This window comes from Melanaphis sacchari, unplaced genomic scaffold (assembly GCF_002803265.2).
Source record: "Melanaphis sacchari strain LSU unplaced genomic scaffold, SCAv2.0 Contig8_pilon_pilon, whole genome shotgun sequence".
Taxonomy (NCBI): domain Eukaryota; kingdom Metazoa; phylum Arthropoda; class Insecta; order Hemiptera; family Aphididae; genus Melanaphis; species Melanaphis sacchari.
Window position 1 is genome coordinate 6,126,652 of NW_020271635.1, and position 22,963 is coordinate 6,149,614.

Below are 22,963 nucleotides of genomic sequence, written 5' to 3' on the forward strand. Positions count from 1 at the left end.
AATATGCCATCAGTGTCTTAAAAGAAATTAATGTTGTGAGTAAGATAGAACCATTTATGATAGTATTTCCTACTCATAATGAAAGAAAAGATTTGTATGTCTGTGATTATGATTTATGGTTTCAAGTTGCAAAAACAATGGCTCATGAATCATGATAAAATTTAACAAATAAGAGAACTATTTTGATTATTAAATACCCATTTGGCCAATATTCGATTGCTGTGGTTAACATAAAATATTTTCGGGCTTAAATATTAGAACTTAGAATTTTTTTATTTATTGTTGAGACTTGTTGCGAGATCTTAAACGTCATGTCCGACGACGTAAGCGAGATGGTAAACAAATTTAGAGATGTTTATTTGCACAGCAAGTTTGATGAAGATCTAAACAACGATTCAAAAACGGCTAATTCAAAAAGAAAATGCTTGTACCAAGCATATTCCTTGGCTAACTCTTTGTAAGTGCTTTTATATAAGAAATGTGCATATTTAATATATAATGTGTAAGTTAAACTTAAAATATTAAAATTTTGTGTTGATATCAAATAATATTCAGTCTAATCTTTAAATTTATAATATAAATGTATTAAATTATATTATTATTTTTTAAGAAAAGAAACTGATTGGATATGGAGCCACATGCGATCTGAATTAAAATCTTACTCAAATCTTATTGACAATAAAAAAGGTGTCAATAATTATATACCCGCTATTGATAAATTGACCTTAGGAATTAACAGTATGTACTTAAATAAACTGTATATTAAATATTTGTTAGTTTTTTTTTTAATTTTTTGCAAAAAAAAAATTCCTTAATAAATTATCTATAAACATTTAAAATTTTATATCATATATCATACTAAGTTATAAATGTATGTATTATTATAAGTAACCGTATTCATTTAATCAATGAAAATCAACAAATTAACATACCATTTAGCATTAATTCACTTTGGTTAATACATGATTTTTTTTTAATAATATTATTGCATTATATACTTGGATGGTTAAAGTAATTGTTTTTGAAAACTAAAATATCTCTATCTGATGTTTAAAGAAAGAAAAAAAGCCTCATGATAACTGAAGTGAATTTGTTCCAAACTACTTAATATTTTTTCATCAATTTTTTTATATAGATGTAAAAACTTGGAAGATGAAGACCAAGTTTGATGTAACAACACCTGTTAATGATTTTAAAAAATCAATTAAATGTCCAGATCTTTATAACTGTAAAATTGAACCAAGCAACGAATTTTACTTGAGTTTTCCAAATAAAAACTATGTTACTCAAAACACAAATATTTCTAGCAATCATATAATTCAAACAAATTCATTAAAAAATGGATCAAGTAATAATCACTTATCAAATCATATTTTTTATAAAAATGAATTATTAAATGTAATATTTTTTTCAGATACTCAGGCATTTCAGATTGATAATCATACAACACCTATTAATAATAGAAAAAGAAGGTATTTTATGAAATTCATAAGCCTACTTGGCTACATAGTATACATGCATTTATTTAGAATTTATCATGACTAAATAAATTATTTAATCATGTGGTATGTATTGTTTACTTTGACATTTTATTTAAACATATATTTAATTCTAGTAATTATGATGAAGATTCACCTCCACACATACAGCCAAACATAAAAAATAAACGTGAAGAACCTTCCTATAGTAATCAATCTCAATTTAATGGTTTTCATACTGCAAAAACAGAATTGGTTAGTTAAATTATAAGAAATACTACTTAAGCATATAAAAGTTAAATTTAAATCAACTTTTGATTTCTAGCATATTCAAGTTAAAAAACAAAACAATGTTAATTCTAATACTTCAGAAACATTTATTAAAAAATCTTTGGGTGTCAATAAATCCCGTAGTGTTGTTAGCAAATTTATAAATCCGTCAATTGATAATCAAAAGTAAATTACCTATATTTATATTTATTCTTAACAGAACATATTGTACAGTGAAAAGTAATAATATTGTATGGAATAAAATGCAACAAAATATTATGTTATTTAATACAACTTTTTTCTTAAATCTCTACAGAAAAGATGAAATAAGAAATGAATCAACTATTGATGAAAATCCATATTTAAGAAATATTGATCCTAAAATGGTTGAAATGATTAGAAATGAAATAATTGAATGTAAAAATCTAATAACATGGGATGACATATCTGGATTACAGTTTGCTAAGAATACTATACAAGTATATCATACATAATATTATTTATTTTAATTAATTTTGTTTAATTATACATTTTGGTTTAAGGAATCTGTAATTTGGCCTCTTTTAAGACCAGATATATTCAAGGGAATTCGAAGACCACCTAAAGGTATATTACTTTTTGGTCCACCTGGCACTGGAAAAACTTTAATTGGTAATGTAATAATCATAATCTACTAAAATATTTTTAAAAATGTGACATGTATACTTTAGGTAAATGTATTGCTTCTCAATCCAACTCAACATTTTTCAGTATAAGTGCATCAACTATTACATCTAAATGGATTGGGGAAGGAGAGAAATCTGTAAGAGCTTTATTTGCAGTAGCAAGGTATTATTATTGTCATTTTTTTTTTTATTAATCTCATAAATAAAACAATAAAAAAATTATAATTTTATTATAAATAGATGTCATCAGCCAGCAGTCATTTTTATTGATGAAATTGATTCATTATTATGTCAAAGAAACGAACAAGAACATGATAGTTCTAGAAAAATTAAAACTGAGTTTCTTATCCAACTAGTATGAACATTATTTTTTATTTTTTATCTAATTATATGTACAAAAACTAACTTATACACTAAATCAGTGCTTCTCAAATTGGAGGCCACGGCTGCCTAGAAGCCTTAGCTTGACTGGTGGGTCGTGAAATTTTTATTTTTTTTTTTTAAATATTTTTGATTATTTAGTTATTATGTCATTTTAATTTATAATTAAAAAAAAATAATTAATGACTTTGATTAAGGGAGCCTTAATAGTTTCACATTAAATTTGGGGGGGCCTAAAACAATAAGTTTGAGAAGCACTGCACTAAACTAATAATTAATAATTAACAAATCCATAATTAACAAATCCATAATTAAAACTAAGTGGTTTTACTAAATTAAACACGGATGATACCAAGATTTCAAACATTATTAAAATTTAAACTATTTATCTAAAATCCTTCGCCACATACTAACGCTACTCTACATATACCTCTAACAAAACTGTCGGTAGGGACCCAAACATACTCTCAGTTTATGATCTTGCTATATTTCTCAGTAAAAATTTTTACAAATATCTGAGGAATTATTTAAACATATTTAGTAAAATATTATCCTCATTCATATTGCCAAAAAATTCCTCCTTGTTACCTTAAAAATACAAGTAGGAATTCTTTTAAGAAGTTTATTCTTAAGTTAATTTTTCTCTGTCATTCATATGTTATCCCAAATCTTACAGTAAATATTTATAGATTCTATTTTTTTCCAAAAAAAAAAAATAAAACATTTTAAGTTTTTATTTGCAATATATAAAACAAAATATACTAACAATAATCATAAATTGAAAAATGCATAAGGTTACATAATATGAATTAAATAATTTTGTAATATGAATATTTTGTGTCGATCAAATCAAAAATAATAAAATTATGCGAGAAGATTGATAAGTTAGGTAATATATTGATGAGAGTATTTGCACATGAATAACATACACATACAAACACATATATGTTCATTATTATATTAACAGACAGCCCATATCAATAGTTGCTCATAATTTATTTTGTATAGTATGTTAATACTATTCATTTTACTCTATTATATAATTTAATAATATGCAAGTACATAATTTAATTTTTACTTTTATCTCAGTATTTAAACGTTAAAATATTATAGGATGGAGCTGGTACAAGTGATGATGATAGAATATTAATAATTGGTGCAACAAATAGACCCCAAGAATTAGATGAAGCTGCTAGAAGAAGACTTGTAAAAAAACTTTATATTCGATTGCCTGATCTACAAGTAATTGATACTAATGTTAATCAAAATAATAATATTTTAATTACGTTTATTTTGATTATAGGCTAGAAAAGATATGATTAAAAAGTTAGTAGATTCAGAAAACCATGTTTTATCTGATGATGATTTAGAAAAAATTGCTTCTTTAAGTAATGGTTATTCTGGTGCAGATATGAAAAGTCTGTGCCAAGAAGCATCTCTTGGACCTATCAGATCAATGACTTTTGATATGATAAACAAAATTGAAGCTGATCAAGTAAGTTTATCTAAATCTTATTTTAAAACTCAGACTATGTAATACTTATGTATAATATAGGTGCGTCCAATTAATTTACAAGATTTTCTGTCTGCATTAAATATTGTCATGCCTAGTGTATCTTCTGAAGATTTAAGTCACTATGTAACATGGAATGAAAAATTTGGGTGTAGTGATACTGGGTGTAGTGTCTAGACAGATTGTTAAATGTAGATAAATTAATTATAAAATATTTCAATTATCAATAAATATATTTATTTTTTTTTTTTATGAAATTTTAAACTTGTATTTTTTAATAATATTATTTATGGTTTTTACAAAGGTAAATATTAAAAATAAATAGCAATGAAGGTGTTATGTATATATATATAGGTAGGATATCATTAATTGATCATTCAAATATACATATTTAAATAATAAAGAATGGTTAAAAAAGAAGAAAAAATATATTGAATAATAAATAATCTAATATTAAAGGGTAGGTATGTTAAAAAGATCCAAGACACGTTATGTGACTGAAGTCTTGGAGTGATTGAAAAAGTGATTAGAGATTAATTAATGAATAATTATATGTGACATTTTGGTTCAATAATTATATATTTATCTAAATAATTTTTTGCTTAAGTACCTCTAATTAATATTATATGAGCTAATATTTTATTTTATTATTTAAGCAAAATTTAACTAACCTTTATTCTGATTTATATAGTTCAAGAGTTGCTTTAAACTAAAATCTAAACACTCAAATAAATACTTCTCTTACCATTACCAACCTAGATAAATTTTATCTTAATCTATATGACTATATGTAGCAAAATTAAACTTTATTATGATAAATTAAGTATACATTGCACTTGTGTAAATAAATTAAAAATGATGTTAGTAACTACTTTACTTTTCAATTATTTTAAGTACTTGTAATTTTTACACTGATTTATAATCTATAAAATTGTATTACATAATATAATCTATTTAGTGTGTTATTATTAAAATATACAAAATTAATAAATTATAATAACATAATATTTAATTAAGATGAATTTATTGAAGTTCTTACAATTCATTAAATTTCTGAGGAAATCCTCCAGTTATCATCCAAAATGTGTAAAACTTTTTATTTATTTTAGTTTTTGGTTTAGCTGGTGGTGAAATTAAACGGTACTTGCCATTTGTAGTTTTGATTAAGTTTTTTTTAATTATTTTTTTAATAAAACCTGCATTATGTATTTTTCCAGAAATTGTGGTGTTTTTTTGATCACACAGATTACCTAAATGATTACATAAATAAATAATTTTAAAATATGAACTTTATTAATCTAACAATTTTATATGTGCAAATATAAAATTATTAATTAATATATTATATTTTAATTTTGGACTAAAAGTATATAATGTTAGTAATGAATAATGATATTAACTAGGACTAAGAAATAATATTATAATTTATAATATACAACATTTAGGTAGGTACCTACTTTTAATTTAATCAGTTTAAATACCTACATTTACATAAAACACATTAAAATATTAAATCAATTTTGTTAACCTTCATGCTTGTACAATCATGGCAAAGGATTAATATTAAATCTATTTAAATTTATCATTGTCCATTCTATAATGATAAGTGGATATATTACTAAGTATAGACTATAGCTTATAGATATTAGATACTTCATAATGTATTAAAAACAGTAAATATCATTTAAAAGAAAAGTTTTGTATTAAGCCAAGTTTGAATTTTAAAAAGGATAAAATTAAAAATATCCAGTACTTTTTTTATTATTGAGAAAAACAAACAAAAAATTAAGGTAAAACTAGGATTTTTACACAAATCCAATATTATTATTATTAAAATAATTATTTTTTACCATGGTTACCAACATTTAAATAGTCTTCGATCAGAATCATTGTACACAATGATAGCCCATAATCGAATTTAATTTTAGCAAAATCCATTAAAGTAATTTACTCATTGACAAGTTCCACTTGACACCTATTATGTACTACAAAGCAATATCCACTTGCTTAATTTTTTAAATATTAAAATCTAAAATCACCATATCTTGAAATTAGAATTTCAATTTTAAAAGTACCTAGTTAAATTATTAAGCTTATAAATAAATTATTTATACATTTTATCTTTTCTGTTCGTACAATCGCAACAGTCGACAACTGACAGACTACGGAAGGCAGAAAACTGGGCCGTCAAAATATCTCAAGTAAATTATGTTATTAATTTATCATTAAAATTAGATATAAATTTATTTTTTTATCAAAACCTCATTTATTTATAATATTAATCTTCTGAACTCGAAAAGTAAAAACTTGTTGACCTCTGCGGCCCTGCTATAACTCATACAATGTGCGTTTTAATTGTTATTAATTTCTTCTATTCTTATCTTCGCAAGCATATAAAAAAATATTATAAATTGGCAATAATGAATAATATCCCTGTTCCTATTATGAAAAAATGATTTAAATTGATTAAATTGCATTGGTATACAAGCTGATCCCTTATAAATTTGCTTTCGTAACTATTTAAAAACATCAAAATACGTAGGCACAATTTTTTTTAAATGTTTTAAGTTTAAAATGCATGGAAATTTCAAAAATTGACAAATTATTTTATAGTTAAAAATGTAGATAATAGGTACCTAACATTTCTTGTTTTAATACAGATTCTCGAAAAAAATATATCATGGTTTACTTACCATGAATGTTTAATAATTCAGAAGATAATAAAGTCTTTTTTTTTTTAATATACCATGATTTTAAACACTTAATGTTATCTTTTTTTAATAGCTTTAATAAACTGTATTTATCTGTAGGCTGCCTTTTGTTCATAGGTCCTATGTTAGTGCCAATATTCATATTAAAGCCACAACAATCTGGAACATTAATGCTATTTTTTTTTATTGTATGTACCTCGAACGAACCTGAATTACAATATAAATATTAAAATATACAAATATAACTCAATCCATTCACATAAAAAATAAAATTTAGAATGGGCCAGTGGCCACAGCAGTTTATATTTTAAACATTTATATCTAAATAGACATATACTTAATTAATTATTCCTATTTAAATTTTAAAATACTACTAGAAAAAAAAAAGGAAAATTTCGGAGATTGTAAACATCTACACGCAGTGTCGTGTTGGATAATTTATCGTCCAAAGGTAGATTATATTTAGCTACCTTTTGTAACCTTTTTTATTTTTACTTGTTTACTGCTAAACATAGCACTAACTACAGTATAGGCTATTTTCATAATAATTCATCAAAAGTCCATTGTCTCTATTTTCACTTATTTCAGAAAAAAAAATCCTTTAATTTTATCGCCACTATAAAATCTTTAACAATTAATGTCTATTGTTTAGTCACAAAATATTTTAAAAACAAAATGAAGAAAATTTGTAATTTTTCTTTAGGAATTTTGTTTTATTGTTTAGTAATATATAATTAAAGAAATTAATCATCAAGTACTACTTAGTGTACTTAGTGTATCTATTATTAAAAATATATTCCCCATTTAGTCCTTAAAAATTCTTCCCCTGAACACGACACTGTCATCACAATATACAGGCATGTGATACTACAGTAAATTATATTTTATTTCCAATTTACATAAATTCGTATTTATTTATTATTAAAATTTAAAAACAACAGTGAGTTAATAATTTCTATGTTTTAAAAAAATAAATTAATAAAAATAATGTTTGAATATAAACGCCAAAAGTGTATTACCTATCAATTTAATCAAATTATATATAAGTACTAGGTTTAGGGCTATCGCTTAAGATTATGTAAATAAAATATGTTTTTTATTTATTATAACATAATATAATATATTTATTTTTTTTATATTATCAGAAGAATAGAAGATAGCCGAAATTTAAAACTAATAATTATAATTTAATTAAATTTATTATACTTTTTTAACATTTGTAATCTTTTTTTTTTCAAATGATTAAATACACGTTTTGTTTTATATTATTTATTAATTATTGATAAATTATTGCTTATTAAAAAAGTATTATTATTGATCGACGACCGTTATTATATATAAACTAGATTTTCTACTATGTATGTGCCTATCTTTTACTAGGTTTAGTCTATATCCTATACCTAATAAATTAATAATTCTTAATCTCTAAATAAAATTTATTGAAAAAAAAAAAAAATGAATAAACGATAAAAACATATACGAGCATACGTTCTATATTAGGTATATATAAATCATTACTCATTATGTACCTTCATGATGGTAATTTACATTTCCATAAAACATTGAATCAATTATTTTTCTATCCATCGTGAATAAATTTGAATGCGTTTCTAATTAAATGATCCATACATCAGATGTAAGATAAGATGTACTTACAGATTTAGAAACAAAAAATATTATAGAACAAAGATGAGCCTTAACATCAGAGTAACTGCAGTGCAGCAACGAAACAATATTCAAATAGTAATTGCCATAGATTTACTGAATTAATCAGGTGACTATATATATAAATATATGTTTAATGCTGTCAGAAATGTATAATTATTTATCTTTAAACAAAATAAATCGTTAATCATTAGTCATTAGTTTATTACACTCAAATTGTAGTTCATTAGCTCTATAATTTATTCTTATGAAAATTGTTTAAAAATACTTTGCAATTTTCAACAAAATTATTTTTGTGAAATAAAATAGAACATGATGCCATGATGGAACATTAAATAAAATATATATATCTATTGTAATAATTTACTAATTTACTATACTCAACAAATTTTTTAAATATTGAGTTATTTATGGTGTACCTACCTATTCATACTGTTATATAATATTGATTTTTTAACACTACACACATGACACATCACTATGATAGTAAAAGCTACAGTAAATAATTAACAATAATAATATTTTATAATAATATAAAATATATAAATATGAAAAATATAAGTAATAATTATACTCTAATAACAACTAATTATAATCATACAAACAGCAACAATACTTATTCAAGATAGTACAAAAGTTTAAGTGCGTTTATAATAATTTTGAAATTAAGAATAGGTACAACGAAATCAGCATTATTGCTATTGCAGTGAAACAGTAAACGCTAAAACTTATGACATTATAAGAACTATAGGTTTATTCGGGAAAAAAAGTAAAAACAGAAATAGTAACACTGATATGCATAGGTACTTAAAATTTTATTTTACCATTTGAAACTTACATTAATATCTCTGCATTCAACTGCTGAAATAAAAAACCAAATGCAAATTATTATCATACTCTGGTATAAATTAAAGAAATTAAAACTTGCAGTTTCCACATTGACACCACTACAAAGTACATCTAGATAAATGTATTAACTTCGTTTTTTACTGAATGGTTACTATAAATATCAAAAATATAATTATTTATTTCATCTATTGTTTTAAAAATTAAAAATATCTAATTATTATAAATATAACGGCTTTTGTTGCTTTTAAAATGTTTTTTAATCAGTCAAAATTACATATCATATCATTAAAAATTAAACGATTTTTCAAAATAGTATTAACTAATATAAAAAATAGTTTAAAAAAGTCTTCATAAAATATTTGCTCCTTTTCAACTTTACAATAATACTGTATACATTTAAACATTTTTAACACTAATACAATAATGTATTGCTCTATTCATTGTAAAAAAAAAAGTATTATTACTACATAAAACAACTAGGTAGTTCTTCTAAAATCAATATTACAATATATAGTGAAAGATATATTTTCAAAATTCAATTATTAAATAACTTAATTTAAGTACAATATACATATAGTTGTGTATAATTCAACTTCAAAGGTTTTTATAAACGAAATTTAATGTGTATAAGCTGCTTTATTATCTACATAAACGTCTTTTGTATCAACTCCGTCATCTTCATCAACAAACTTGATACTCGAATCATTTATATACTCAGCCTTTTGTTTATTTTTAGTAAAATACGCTTTTGGTGATGATTTTAGCGTTTTTAATGAAACACAATCTTCGCTAACTAGCGTGGATTCACTATCAGCAGACAACCTATTATTGTACTTGCTGCTAATTTCGCAATTCTTTTTGCACTTGTCATTTTTTATATCCAAAATGGACATTTCCATATTTTCATGGTGATCCCCGGGACTTTGGTCTGATAAAGGAGGTATCCATAAACAATAAGCCGGGTCCATTCCTATATACGATCCAGGTACACTGTTTGTGTTTTGGACGTTATAGTCATAGTAATCCATTTCTAAATCCGATACATCGTGTCCGTGGATGCTCGAATCTGTGCTACTAGTCAACGGATTTTGTTTATGGCTTTTTGGTCGACCGTTCAAAGTGGATGTCGACTGAGTAATCTAAATAAAAATCAACAACAATTTTAATAATATAATATTTGTAATTTTTAATAGATTTAGGAAATATAATATGAATACGAACAATTTTCCTTGAAGACAACGACGTTTGAGATACAAAAGGTGTACATTGATCTATTTTTGGTGAATATGTGGTCTTATCTTCTTGTACATTTTCACTTCTAAACAAAATATGTTAGATCACGTATCATTTTCCATTGTTAAAAATATATTATTTTGAAAAAATTATTCAATTATAGCAGTATAAAATACAAAAAAAATAATAGTAAAATTTACCCTATCACAGAAATTGTTTCTTCTTCAACCACATCGTATTGGCTTTTATCAGTATCTAAAATTTCTAGAATTGGTGGTACATGCGATTGTAAAGTAGTAGTTGATGCCATATATTCATTATCGTTTAACATACTGCAAGTTGAACCCACTAAAAATAAACATTTTTATAATATTATATTATAATAAAAAATATTTAATAATTTATTTACGTACTATTAGAATGTTTGTCCATTGTATTAATAGCTTTATGGTATTTGTGTTTTCGTTCAGCAAATTGCAAGGAAAAACACATACAAGTAACCAGCAAAAATAATAAAATTGCTGAAATTGTAGCTAAAAACGAATCGATATCTGATATTAAATAAATAAGGTTGTTATTGAATTCTACATGGCTTGAATTTGGTAAAGACCAGTTATTGGCTCCTATGTAAACAAATATATACTTTTATATTATAACATTTGGATATAAAAATAACATCAAACATTATTTTAAAACAAACCAATGCGATTTATTTGAGCAAAAAATCCTCCGAAGCAATCACCATTTGTTAGTACAGTTATACTTGAAAAGAATTCCACTAGTAGGTAGGATCCAGTTGACATAATTGGATTTATAGAATCTGGAGTGCCTTCTAAATGTGCTAAAAGATTAGAAGCTGTTGAATCGCCATCGCGAAGTTTAATCCATTGGTTTGGGCATGATAAAAACAGTCGAATGAAATCAAACTGTATTGTAGTTTTTTCTTCAGCCTAAATAAAATATATTATTAGTTTAAAATAAAAAAAAATGTAAAACAAGTTAATATACAGCTAAAAAATAAAATACAGTTAACAATAATTGTGCAAAAAATTCTAAAAATATCGAAATAATGGTAACTACCAACTATAAATCGCCTCATATGGCATTTCTACATTATTGGTATTATTAAAATCATAAAAATTACATTATACGAGCTATTAAAATTTAAAACATTGAACAATATTAATCATACTTTTATTAACCAAAACGATCGTCCAGGACATCCCTTCGTCGTGGCAGATAATGTTCGAGTAGCTTTGGACATGTGAATAACGCATCCACATCGACATTCAGCACCCAGTTCATCACTAACATGTGCAGGTAAAAAACCGGTAGTTGAAGTGTTATTGTATTTTTGAATTTGTTGTTCAATTTTACCACATTCATTGCCAGACATTTGTTTTTCACCACACGGTTCAGTTTGTAACGATGAACCCTATAATCAATATTTAATATTTAAATTTATATTATTTTGAAAGTATACATTATACGATTATATTAATAATTTTCATAGTTGAGTCAACATAATAAATCTAGATAAATGAAATAAAAATGTAGAACTTAACAAGTTCAAAAGCATTTACAAATTACAATTTATATGTAAATTTTGCATATAATAATATGGAATAATCTATATACATAATTTGCATAGGTGCATTATAACTATAATACATTTGTATTATATTCTAATAGAACTTTATTATTATATCTATTTTTTCATAAAATTATCATTATTATAAAAGTGTATATAGGTAATCACAATGCATATATAAATTTTAATAGAAAATTAAACTTAAATGTGTCATTTATCAATTTATCATAAACATAAACGATAAACGTAAGTATTTTTTCAGTTTTGGCCTATCTACCTGACAAAATTTGGCGCCATATTTCGGCGGAGGCGAGTCACAAGTTCTGTATCTATTCCTAGTTCCTCCATAACACGTGGTTGAACACGGCGACCATTCACTCCATTTACTCCATTGTCCGGAATCGTCATCTACGAAAGTCGATTACATGTTTAAATATTTTATTCGATTTATCAATATGTTATTACTATAATTTATTGTGTAATTATTAATAATCATTATGATAGTTTACCAGTGATTGGTAATGTCGGTACACAGTTAGTCTTGATGTTTGTATATGCTCTGTTTATAGCTTGATTAACATAGACGAAACAATATTCAATATATTTTTCCGAGAATAAATCGCAATCGAAGTACACGCTATGGCGTCCTTTAACTATTCGATGCTCGGATACGTAATGCAATTTGGTTGGCGGTAACAGTGTAGACACATCTTCGCGTTGTCGACCGAACAATCTGATCTAGAAATTCAAATAAATTTGAATATTTTAATACGGATGTATGAACATTTAAAAAATCAAATATGAAAATATTTAAACAAAAATTATCAATTTTTAGATAATAAAGTTTTTTTAAATATAATTTAATGAGTTACTATAAGCCATTAGATATTAGTTGATATTGTATTTATATTTAAATTAAAGTTAGAATAAATTTACGCTCATATTAGGTTATTAATTTAATTTCCTTTCAAAAGTTGATGATGCTGGTATTAAATTGGAGGTCGAGTTAAAAGGCTTCTCCTAAAATATAAGGTATATAACGTGGTGGTTAGCTCATGAATTTTTGAATTTGAGGCATTCCGTTATTATGTATTTGGCTATGTTGTCTGCTCCACATAATTCACATAATAAGGGGATCGTTTCGGGAAATGAAGTAGTTGTATGTTAGTGTTATAAATGTATGCCTTATTCGGAGGCAGTTTATTATGGTTTCGTCTTTCCTGCTGAGGCCTGGGTTTTACCATACATGGATATTGTTTTTCATGGTATTTAATTTAGTGTTTTGTTTTATCCAGTGGTTTTGCCATTTGAGATATAGAATCATATGGATGTGTTTCTTTATGTCAGCGTAGGATATTAGGTTTAGGGTTAGGGTGTCGGTGGAGGAAACGGCTCTAAATGTATTTTTATCTGCTACTTTGTTGCCGTATATATATTCCATTGTGTCCGGATATCCAAAGATAGGATATCTCTATTTCTTTTTGACATACTTTATAGGTTTTTTCTTGAATTAGTTTGGATATGTCAGATTATGGATTGAGTTGTTGATGTCTATGAGGCTGCTGAGAGAATCACTTAGTGTTTAATAATTGTTATAGGTTATTTTTTTGTTTTTATTTGTGTATTTTACTGCTTTATTTATAGTTAGAACTTTGGCTGTGTAGATAGAGCATTCTAAAGGAAAGTAGTCGTTAAATTTTCTGTTACTACTGCTATCCCAACGCTGATTTTTGTTTTGGATGCGACTGTACAATGTGTTTGTATTTTGTAATAATGACATTTTTGTATTGTATTGCAAAAAAAAAATGTATATAGATAATTGGGCTTGTATTTTCTTGTTTGTATTGTGAAATATCTATGTTTATATCGATGTGCATTGTTCATAGGGAAAAAATTATAGGGTAGAGTTTTTTTTTTTTTAATTAGAATATTATATAATATTATTTATTCTTATAAAAAATATAATACGAATAAAACGATCATTAATGCAATATGAACAAATTATTAGTTTCAATCAGTTTTAAATAATCTTTATTTAAAAGTTTGAATACGTTTACAATACTAGATCAAAAATGTCACAGATTTGGAAGATTTTCAATGATTTTAAAAGCGTAGATATTTACAATTTGTTTATATAATTTATTTAGTTTGTATGCATAAGAGAAAAGCCTTTAACTAGGTATGCTAAAAATAGATTCATGACTTCTTTTCTTTAATTGTATACACTAGAGAACAGATTAAATTTATTACTTTGTCTGAAGTTGGCAAGATACACGACGGGTACTGAAACATCACAGGAACACCACCACCATAGTTATCACAAGGGAATATCGATTTCCCGTGTACGTTCAAGGTAAATTTATTGCTCGGAATAACCTTATTTTAAAGCAAAATGTTGTTAATTAAACACATAAATATTATTATAGTAAAAATATTATTTTACAAAAATGCTTACCTCTAACTGCCCGTCCATGACGTGAGTGAAGAATGCTTGGCGTTTGGGCGGCCTCAATACCGCCGTGTAAAAACCAGCTATACCAAAAACATCGCATTTTAAAAAAATTTTCCTAAATCTCGGGTAACCACGAATTTGTTCAGAATGAACGATCTGCAACAGAAAAACAACATGCTCGTATATATATCCATTGTATATGTTTACGTAATATGTATTAAAATTATTTATTTAAGCTAATCTATACATATAATATACATATGCACGCATACCAAATGTTCCATAGAACCACGGGACGACTCTCTGGAGACGTTCTTGCACGCATTGGCAGATAGACCACAGTATATTAAATCGAGCCACAGCATAGGCACAGCAGACCCAACGGCAGGTTCACATTGAGGCCCTTCGAATTTCATTATGATTACGACTTGTTGCCACGAGTCTGGGTATGTAGTAATCCGTTTTGGTTCGAATGATAAACTAACCCCGGGCCATCGGACGTCGAGTTCAACCGTTTGTCTGTCCTATAATAATTTATTCATTTTGTAATTACGCACGTTTTATTTTATTCATTCAACATTGTTCAAAATTGAACTTTTAGTTATTAACTAGACAGTTTAGACAGCTAGTATCAATTTTATTTAACCGTCAGACAAGAGGAAAAAGGCAAAGAAATTTAAATTTAAAACACAATCTGAAGTAAAATATATTTTTTTTATAGCACAATATTTATTATACTAATGCTACAGTTATAACAGAAATATGCTCAAATCATTCTAATTTTACTACTATATTCATTTTAGGCTAGGTATATGTTAAAATATATTTTTATCATCATAATATATAGTCCACCTACTTTAAATATTTCATCATCTTCAGTGGTGTCATTAGAAATTAATTGAATTATATAGTGTCCACCTTTGGTGATAACGCCACAATGTATGGTAATATTCTGCTGATTCCCGTCGACAGGTATTGTACCCATTAAAGTGTAATTGTCATTTTTAGCTTCATATAGCTGCACAGCAATACCTGGCTCCAGTAAGTCGATATTAAGGTCACCCATTAACGCTGTATAGTTAGATGTTACGTTTAACCATTCTTGAGCTATTACACATGCTAAAATTAAGAACAAATAAATTAGCATACATATAGTTCATATGATTTTAATAATCGTAACAATATATTTATTATAATATAATATAAATTTATTTTTTAAGAATATGATTATTTTCAAAAAATAGTGATTTAATCACTTTAATCTCGATATATGAACGATTAATATTTTACTAGTATAGCAAATTAAACAATTTATAAAATAAAACTAACTAGTTATAAATAATATTTATACATTTATAAATAGGTTAGGTTATTAGCACCTAAATTTAAATGTGTAATATATTATATATCAATATATTTATGAGTATTATGATTTATGATCGTAAAAGATATGTTAAAATTACATCGAACACAAATTATAAATAATTATGCTCAATTATTACAAAAAAATATCTTCGATTTATTATATTTAAGGAAATCAAGTAAAATTTTAATGAACCTGTATTATGTTTATTATTTCTGAAACCCATCCAGTGATTATTTTTTAATCCCTTCTCTCCCGAAAATGTTATTTGACTACGTTTAAATCAGTAATTTTCAACCTATTTTAAATATAATACACTGCTCTTCACAAAATGTCCACAATTCCGCGGTACATGAACAATATTTTCTTCAACAAAAAACATTTTTTTTAGGATTATTGAATTCCTTATATCAAAATTGGATAAATAAAATTTCACTTTATTATAAAATTTTAATAATAATTAATTTATATTTTATTAGACAACTTATTTTACTACTTTTTTTTTTTAATTAAAATTATGATTATATAAGAGAACTTTTAAAATTTTAAGACATGCCGCTCGAGATAATTTTACAAGCCTAATTTGATAATTAAAAATGATAATAACAGTCAATTTTAAATAGATTAAATTGTTCCCATGCAAAATCTGCAAGAAGTTGTTTTGTCACATTTGCTGTGTGCGGGCGGGCATTGTCGTGCATGGGAACAATTTAATCATCCGCCCTACAGTCCAGATTTGGCACCCAGTGATTTTCATCTTTTTTTACACATGAAATCATTTATGGGTGGCCAGAACTTCAACGAAGATGATGAGGTGAAAAAGGCTATTAGCGCATGGTTACAATCACAGGCGTCATCTTTCTATGATGAAGGGATACAAAAACTAGTACCTCGATATGATAAGTGCTTAAATAATGGTGGTAACTATGTTTAAAAATAGAGTAATACATGTATTTTATATTCAAATAAAATTTATAATAAAATTTACACATTTACATGTTTATATTGCCCAACGGAACTTACTTTCTGGACATACTGTGTATCATGATATCAATATTTTATTTTTTGTTCAAATATTATTACTATATTTAGTATTTACTAACAAGAATACAAGATCATAACTTTTAACTTTTATCAAACATAATATGATATAAAACAAGCCATAGCTGACCTTAAACAAACGAGATAGTTACGAATAAAGGAAATTTTGATGAAGTAACTTAATAAATTTAATTATTAAAAACCTAACAAAATATTTCTTTACTTTATAACATAATTAGGTAAACGGGTTAAAAAAATTTTAATATTAAAATAACTATTCTTTGACATAATAAATTAATTACAATAACAAACTAATAAAAAAAAAAAATAACAAATTATAATAAAAATAAATTATTTATAGACTTAATTTAAAAAAAATTATATTTCCTACTTATAATTTTAAATTCAAACGTCTCTCTTTTCTATTGGAAAAAAACATCAAATAATGTCTCTATGTCAATAGAAGTTACAAAAAAAGACTTCATGGGGGTGCAGGTACCTCCAGTACTCGCTGCATACGATACTGACTAATAAGTTTATTAGTACATAAATAAGAAATATAGTAACATAATTTAATTAGTACTAGTGTATATATTTAATATTGTGTAATCATTACTCATTATTAATTAATAAATTATTCACTACTCTGTATAATATATTATATTTGATAAGTTTTTATAAACATTTATATTTTATTCAATTATTATATTTATCTAAGTTAAGTCTTAACATTGATTTTTGTATAAGAAACCTTAAAATAGTATTGTTATATAATTCAATTTCACCTGCATAATAGGTTGGTGCATAAACCTTAAATTGATAGTATAATATAAGAAAATCAACTATGAAAGAGTTGATGTTCGGGAAACAACAGAAATATTAAATTACAGTTTAAAAAGGGGTGATTAAGTCATTCAAATATTAAATAACTGTCGATCATCAAAAATGTATCGAGTAATATTTTGTAGAAGTAGAGTAGTCCCATGTTTGTACATTTTAGTGACAGATTTTAACAAAGCGTCAATTTTTTTATGAAGAAATTAAGTTAAAACTATCAACTATCTTCACATATGAGAGTATACAAGTATACTAAATTCGATCATAAGCTACGCACTGTGGCTACCCACCCGTAAAGTCGTAAACAGCTAATTAGTATTTATGCTGTTTATATTATACCTAAGTATTTAAAAGCTTATCATTACAAGAGAGTATTTTTGGATTTAGAAATAAATTATAATAGATTTACCAAAATATATGTATGTATTTCAAAATAAGAATAATAAATCGTGAGTGACGATAACTGATAATTGGTAAAGAGGAAATAAATTTATATTTTAATATAAGTACTGGCTAGGTAGTACAAGAGCCAAATAGAAATATAACAAATTCATCTAAATTATCTAATACAACAAATATATTGATAAAATAAATTATAAATATTGAACAAAAATTAATGAAATTACAACATTTTAAATTTCACTTATAATATTCAAAAATTTGAAAATATTAGCAAAATTATGTCGACATTATATGTTAATATAGATTTATATTTCGTAATTTCTACGTAAAATAGCTCAACACTAATAAATGAATATCGACTAATTTTAATTTTAATTGTATAAAAATCATTGTGACTACCTACATAAACAGACGGGTAGACGGTAATAGATACAATCGTTTCACTTTATGAACATTGATAGATAATATTTTATTGCTTAAAGGAACTATAATTTAATTATGAACATGAAAGTATAATTTAATAAAAATTATTTTTTAGTTTTAATTTCACGTTTAATTTTTTAAATATGCATGTAAAAAATCATAAAATAGTTATTTCACTAAGTTTTAACACGGTTGTTGGTGAAATGTTATTAGGCTATTCAATGAAAAAAGTAAAAACTGTAAACCCCGAATATAACTATAATATTTTATTCTTATATCAGTTATATCTACTTAGATAGGTATAAACAGTGTTTATATATAAGTTAATATTTTTAACACGCATTAGTAAAAAATAATTAAATATTATAGTTTGAGTTTCCTTATATTTTTAGTTAATTTATAAAAAATGTAATTTCGTAACCTAACTGTATGTAAAATTAACATTATATTCAACTTAAAATTCAAAAAAAAGAAACATTTATATTATAATTAAGTGTACTTACATACTTAAATATAAAATGTATGGAATAATTAATAACTTAAGTGAGTATATACATATAAGTGAATATATTTATTTTTACATATACATAAATAGGTACATTTATATTTTATAGGGTGTACCTATCATTAGTATTAGAACTTATATTATGTACATTCTTTATTTTAAATTTTTAATTAATAACAACTATAAAAGTTAAAGAAGAAATAAAGAAATAGATTATTAGATTAACAATTTTTACGTTTGACAAAATATTTATTTCTTTTTTTTTAAATGTTTAAAATTAAATAAATAAATATTCCTACGGATAATATTTTACGGCCTGCAACGTACTTATATGTGCTATATTTATTATATTGTACTTATTATTTAATATAAGAGTACTATTGTACTAAACTTATAACATGATGGATGACGGATGTCGATATATATTACTTCAAAAATCAAATAATAAATTTTAATACCATCTTTATTCTTTTAAGGTACCTACACTGAATGTATATATATTGTATAATGGTCACGAACTCACAAAAACTAATGTTGCGTGTTAAATGTGTTTTAGGTTTTTTTTCATAACTACTAAGGTCAATTTAACATGAACCTAGTGTAAATATTGATTGTATTGCTTCATATTCCCCTAACATCTTGAGTATAGTAAAACTCCATTAAGATGAATAGAAGTATCAAGTAATAGAACTATGGAAATCCCAGACATTTTATATAAATATAATATAAGCGAGTAATGTTGACTTATGCACATATTATACAGTAACTGGGTATATAAACAATACAATATGTTAGTAGGTACTCTACATAATATTGTCTCAAGAGTGCGCCTACTCATTTTGTTTGCTTATTGCAACCGTTTAAATACTTCATTTTCAACTGACTTTAGCGCTAATGATTGTTTACATTTTTGAAAACAGATTTATCATTGATAAAATACGACGTTTTTAATTATTTTTATTATACATAGAATATATTATATGAATTTAATTAATTTTAAGGTAATTATAAGTGCCTGTAGCAAAAATTAATTACAAGTTTTTAAATGTATATAACTTCACTGGATACAAAAAAAAATCTACACCCATAAAAATATCAGATAAGTCTGTATAATGATTTATAAATATTATATGTAAGTGAATATGGTTTGTACTTACCGACGGTTAGACAGGAAGTAATATAAAACGTGTTGAGAAATGTGTTTCCGGGATCAATCATATTTTGTTTTTCACAATTTAATCAAACATTTCTCATAAAAATGTACTACACATCGTTCTGAAATTCAATAGAAAAATGTTTGTTATTCATAAAATAAATATTATATTGTTCCCATATTTTATAACAATTGATAAATTGTTTAAGTTATAAATACTACTTACTAGTTACTAATAATTTAAATTTTAAATCAAATAATCAATTATCCCGCGGCTTTATTGTAAGAAAAAAAAGTACATCACATACGCAGATCGACGGAATTAATAAAACATTATGATTGTTAATTTATTATGAATTAATTATTACTCATAGTGCAATATAGGCATAATAGATTATACTACGCATATTTAACATTTCATATAATATTATTATAAAAACTTAACCTACGATCGAGGATCGGAGCTATAATTTGTCTAAATCTAAATATTGCACTAAAACATTAGTCTTCTCGTTTCACACACAATTCAATAGAATTTTATGGGTATTTTTTATACACATTTTTATAATGTGTATATAATCAGTGGTGAGGTGAATAAAGCACATGGATGATTTACTGAAGTACCTACATTATATATTAATATATTTAAGTAGGTATAATTATTATTTATTATATTGCACGAGTAATAAAAAAACAAAAACAAAAAGCGACGCGCAGTACAGTGACGCGTATATTATGGACACATCGACAGCACACGCGAACGCTACATCACGACTACAGGATAATATGAATGGATGCCGCCGCGACGAACAGTCAGAGAGGATATTCCCAACCCCTATGTGCACGTATTATGCGTGTACGTAACTTTTCCTCTTGGGGTATATTCACCCTCGCGCAATGGGGGCGCAACCTCGCGGACCTCTGCTCAAACTTTTATCGACTGAACGCGCGTACGTTATACATCACACGCGTTATTTTATTGCAGACCGGCCGCAACTCGAGTTTTACGACCTTTTGTCGAGGATCTATTTTGACGACCAAACGTTCGCGTGTTGTTCACACCGTATACGTATATATGAGGGCTATGAGAGTATAAGGACTTGAATTTAAAAAATTCAAAGCGAGATACTAAGCGTAATGAGAAATGCGCGTACCTGTAGATTTAAATGTCTAATTCACCAGCCATTACTCATTAGAATTTAGAATATATAATTAGAAGGGGTAGGTACGCTTAAATATATTTTTTTAAATATAAAGTATCCTTCTGGCTCTCTCAATTCAAATCCTGAATATGGGTAATATAGAAATAAAAATATATTATACGGGTACGGGTCATGACTCGTGTAGATTACACATAATTATTTATGTAATACTGTTGAGTTTTTGTAACCTGTACAACAATTTTGCTAAAAAAAAAAAAAAAAACTAGCACGGATAGTAGATCAATACGATTAAAAATATATTTTTGCAAGCTTGCAATTAGTAAGTTCCATATATATACTTGTGGAAAATCCACAAATCAATTAAATACTTTTATGGTTTTCATATTGCAGTTTAGGGTGATTTTAATGATCGATTGACAATGAATGTAAAATCTACTTTCTCCTATATATACAATTCACATAAATTCACATAAATAAACTTATAATAATAAGTGACTAGAACTAGTCACATGATAAAATATAACTAGTAACTAGATATAAATCACATTTTAATCATTATTATGCACCGCATATTATTATAAAGTGTACCAAAATATTAAATAGGTATCTATCGGTATTCTCTAACAGCTATGTAATATTTATCTACACAATAAAGGCACCTCCTACTGCTTAGATAAGTATATTATAGGTATCGTTTAATATATGTATCCAAATTATTATCATTTGTCACGGAAAAATCAAATACAGCCATAAAATACATACATTAAAACTTAATTACCCATTTTTTTTAATAATAAGTACCTATAGTAACTTTATGTCTCTACGTACATTGTGCATTTAAATTAAACCATTTCACACAACTTATCTGTATGAACGATCTATCATTAATGAGTGTAATAAGTAATAACAATACAGGTATAAATGTGATACTTTTATATTTTTATGTATTATTATATTCAATAGTTAATGCCTCAACGGTTAAATTTATTGTTCTATTAAACATTTTTTTCCTATGAATAGAATTTAATAACAATAATATAGATAGCCAATATAGGAATGAGAAATTATTGTTACCCGTGTAATAGTATAGTATATTTTATATAATTTTAAACCTAAATAATAAACACACAACAATTAAACAAGTACCTACCTAGTTAAAAAATAATCCTGCACACAGACTGAAGTTCAATACTAAAAAATTTAGAACAATATTGAATGATTTAAATTCATAATCATTAGAATCACAATTATTGATTACAACATAAGCC

General features: G+C 25.2%; 3 protein-coding genes across 4 annotated transcripts; 1 reads left to right on the forward strand and 2 right to left on the reverse strand.

Annotated features, from left to right (window-relative positions):
- The first annotated feature begins 53 nt into the window (after positions 1-53).
- On the forward strand, positions 54-4,557 carry LOC112602749 (fidgetin-like protein 1). Of its 2 annotated transcripts, none has more exons than XM_025350993.1 (13): positions 54-457; positions 611-738; positions 1,136-1,348; positions 1,415-1,472; positions 1,616-1,733; positions 1,804-1,934; positions 2,065-2,227; positions 2,291-2,399; positions 2,459-2,576; positions 2,654-2,768; positions 3,908-4,036; positions 4,098-4,289; positions 4,350-4,557. In XM_025350993.1, the coding sequence occupies exons 1-13, from the start codon at positions 312-314 to the stop codon at positions 4,482-4,484; spliced, it is 1,755 nt and encodes a 584-aa protein (XP_025206778.1). In that variant the 5' UTR covers positions 54-311; the 3' UTR covers positions 4,485-4,557. The 2 variants fall into 2 exon arrangements, with proteins under 2 accessions (XP_025206778.1, XP_025206779.1); XM_025350994.1 differs by having other exon boundaries at positions 365-457; positions 616-738.
- A 785-nt stretch (positions 4,558-5,342) lies between these two features.
- Positions 5,343-8,605, reverse strand: LOC112602497. Its single transcript, XM_025350587.1, has 3 exons — positions 8,548-8,605; positions 7,001-7,225; positions 5,343-5,557 (listed from the first exon to the last, which is right to left on the reverse strand). The coding sequence occupies exons 1-3, from the start codon at positions 8,603-8,605 to the stop codon at positions 5,343-5,345; spliced, it is 498 nt and encodes a 165-aa protein (XP_025206372.1).
- Positions 8,606-9,884: 1,279 nt separating this feature from the next.
- On the reverse strand, positions 9,885-21,324 carry LOC112602703. Its single transcript, XM_025350918.1, has 14 exons — positions 20,759-21,324; positions 20,537-20,654; positions 15,665-15,927; positions 15,081-15,332; positions 14,812-14,964; positions 14,607-14,732; positions 12,866-13,094; positions 12,634-12,764; positions 11,958-12,200; positions 11,466-11,715; positions 11,179-11,388; positions 10,966-11,113; positions 10,754-10,850; positions 9,885-10,671 (listed from the first exon to the last, which is right to left on the reverse strand). Exons 2-14 carry the CDS (start codon positions 20,595-20,597, stop codon positions 10,150-10,152), a joined length of 2,685 nt encoding a protein of 894 aa, XP_025206703.1. The 5' UTR covers positions 20,598-20,654; positions 20,759-21,324; the 3' UTR covers positions 9,885-10,149.
- Positions 21,325-22,963: the final 1,639 nt, after the last annotated feature.

Bases quoted from the DNA above. Each gene is read 5' to 3' on its own strand.
- LOC112602703 (XM_025350918.1), bottom strand. From the start codon at position 20,597: ATGATTGATCCCGGAAACACATTTCTCAACACGTTTTATATTACTTCC. The intron at 14,965-15,080 runs GTATGCGTGCAT...TTTCTGTTGCAG, and splicing joins GTGGTTCTATGGAACATTTG to ATCGTTCATTCTGAACAAAT. The intron at 10,672-10,753 runs GTTCGTATTCAT...ATTTTTATTTAG, and splicing joins CGTTGTCTTCAAGGAAAATT to ATTACTCAGTCGACATCCAC.
- LOC112602749 (XM_025350993.1), top strand. From the start codon at position 312: ATGTCCGACGACGTAAGCGAGATGGTAAACAAATTTAGAGATGTTTAT. The intron at 1,349-1,414 runs GTAATAATCACT...TATTTTTTTCAG, and splicing joins TTCATTAAAAAATGGATCAA to ATACTCAGGCATTTCAGATT. The intron at 2,577-2,653 runs GTATTATTATTG...TATTATAAATAG, and splicing joins GCTTTATTTGCAGTAGCAAG to ATGTCATCAGCCAGCAGTCA.
- LOC112602497 (XM_025350587.1), bottom strand. From the start codon at position 8,605: ATGGATAGAAAAATAATTGATTCAATGTTTTATGGAAATGTAAATTAC. The intron at 7,226-8,547 runs GTACATAATGAG...ATTGTAATTCAG, and splicing joins TGTAAATTACCATCATGAAG to GTTCGTTCGAGGTACATACA. The intron at 5,558-7,000 runs GTAAGTAAACCA...GTAATCATTTAG, and splicing joins TGAATTATTAAACATTCATG to GTAATCTGTGTGATCAAAAA.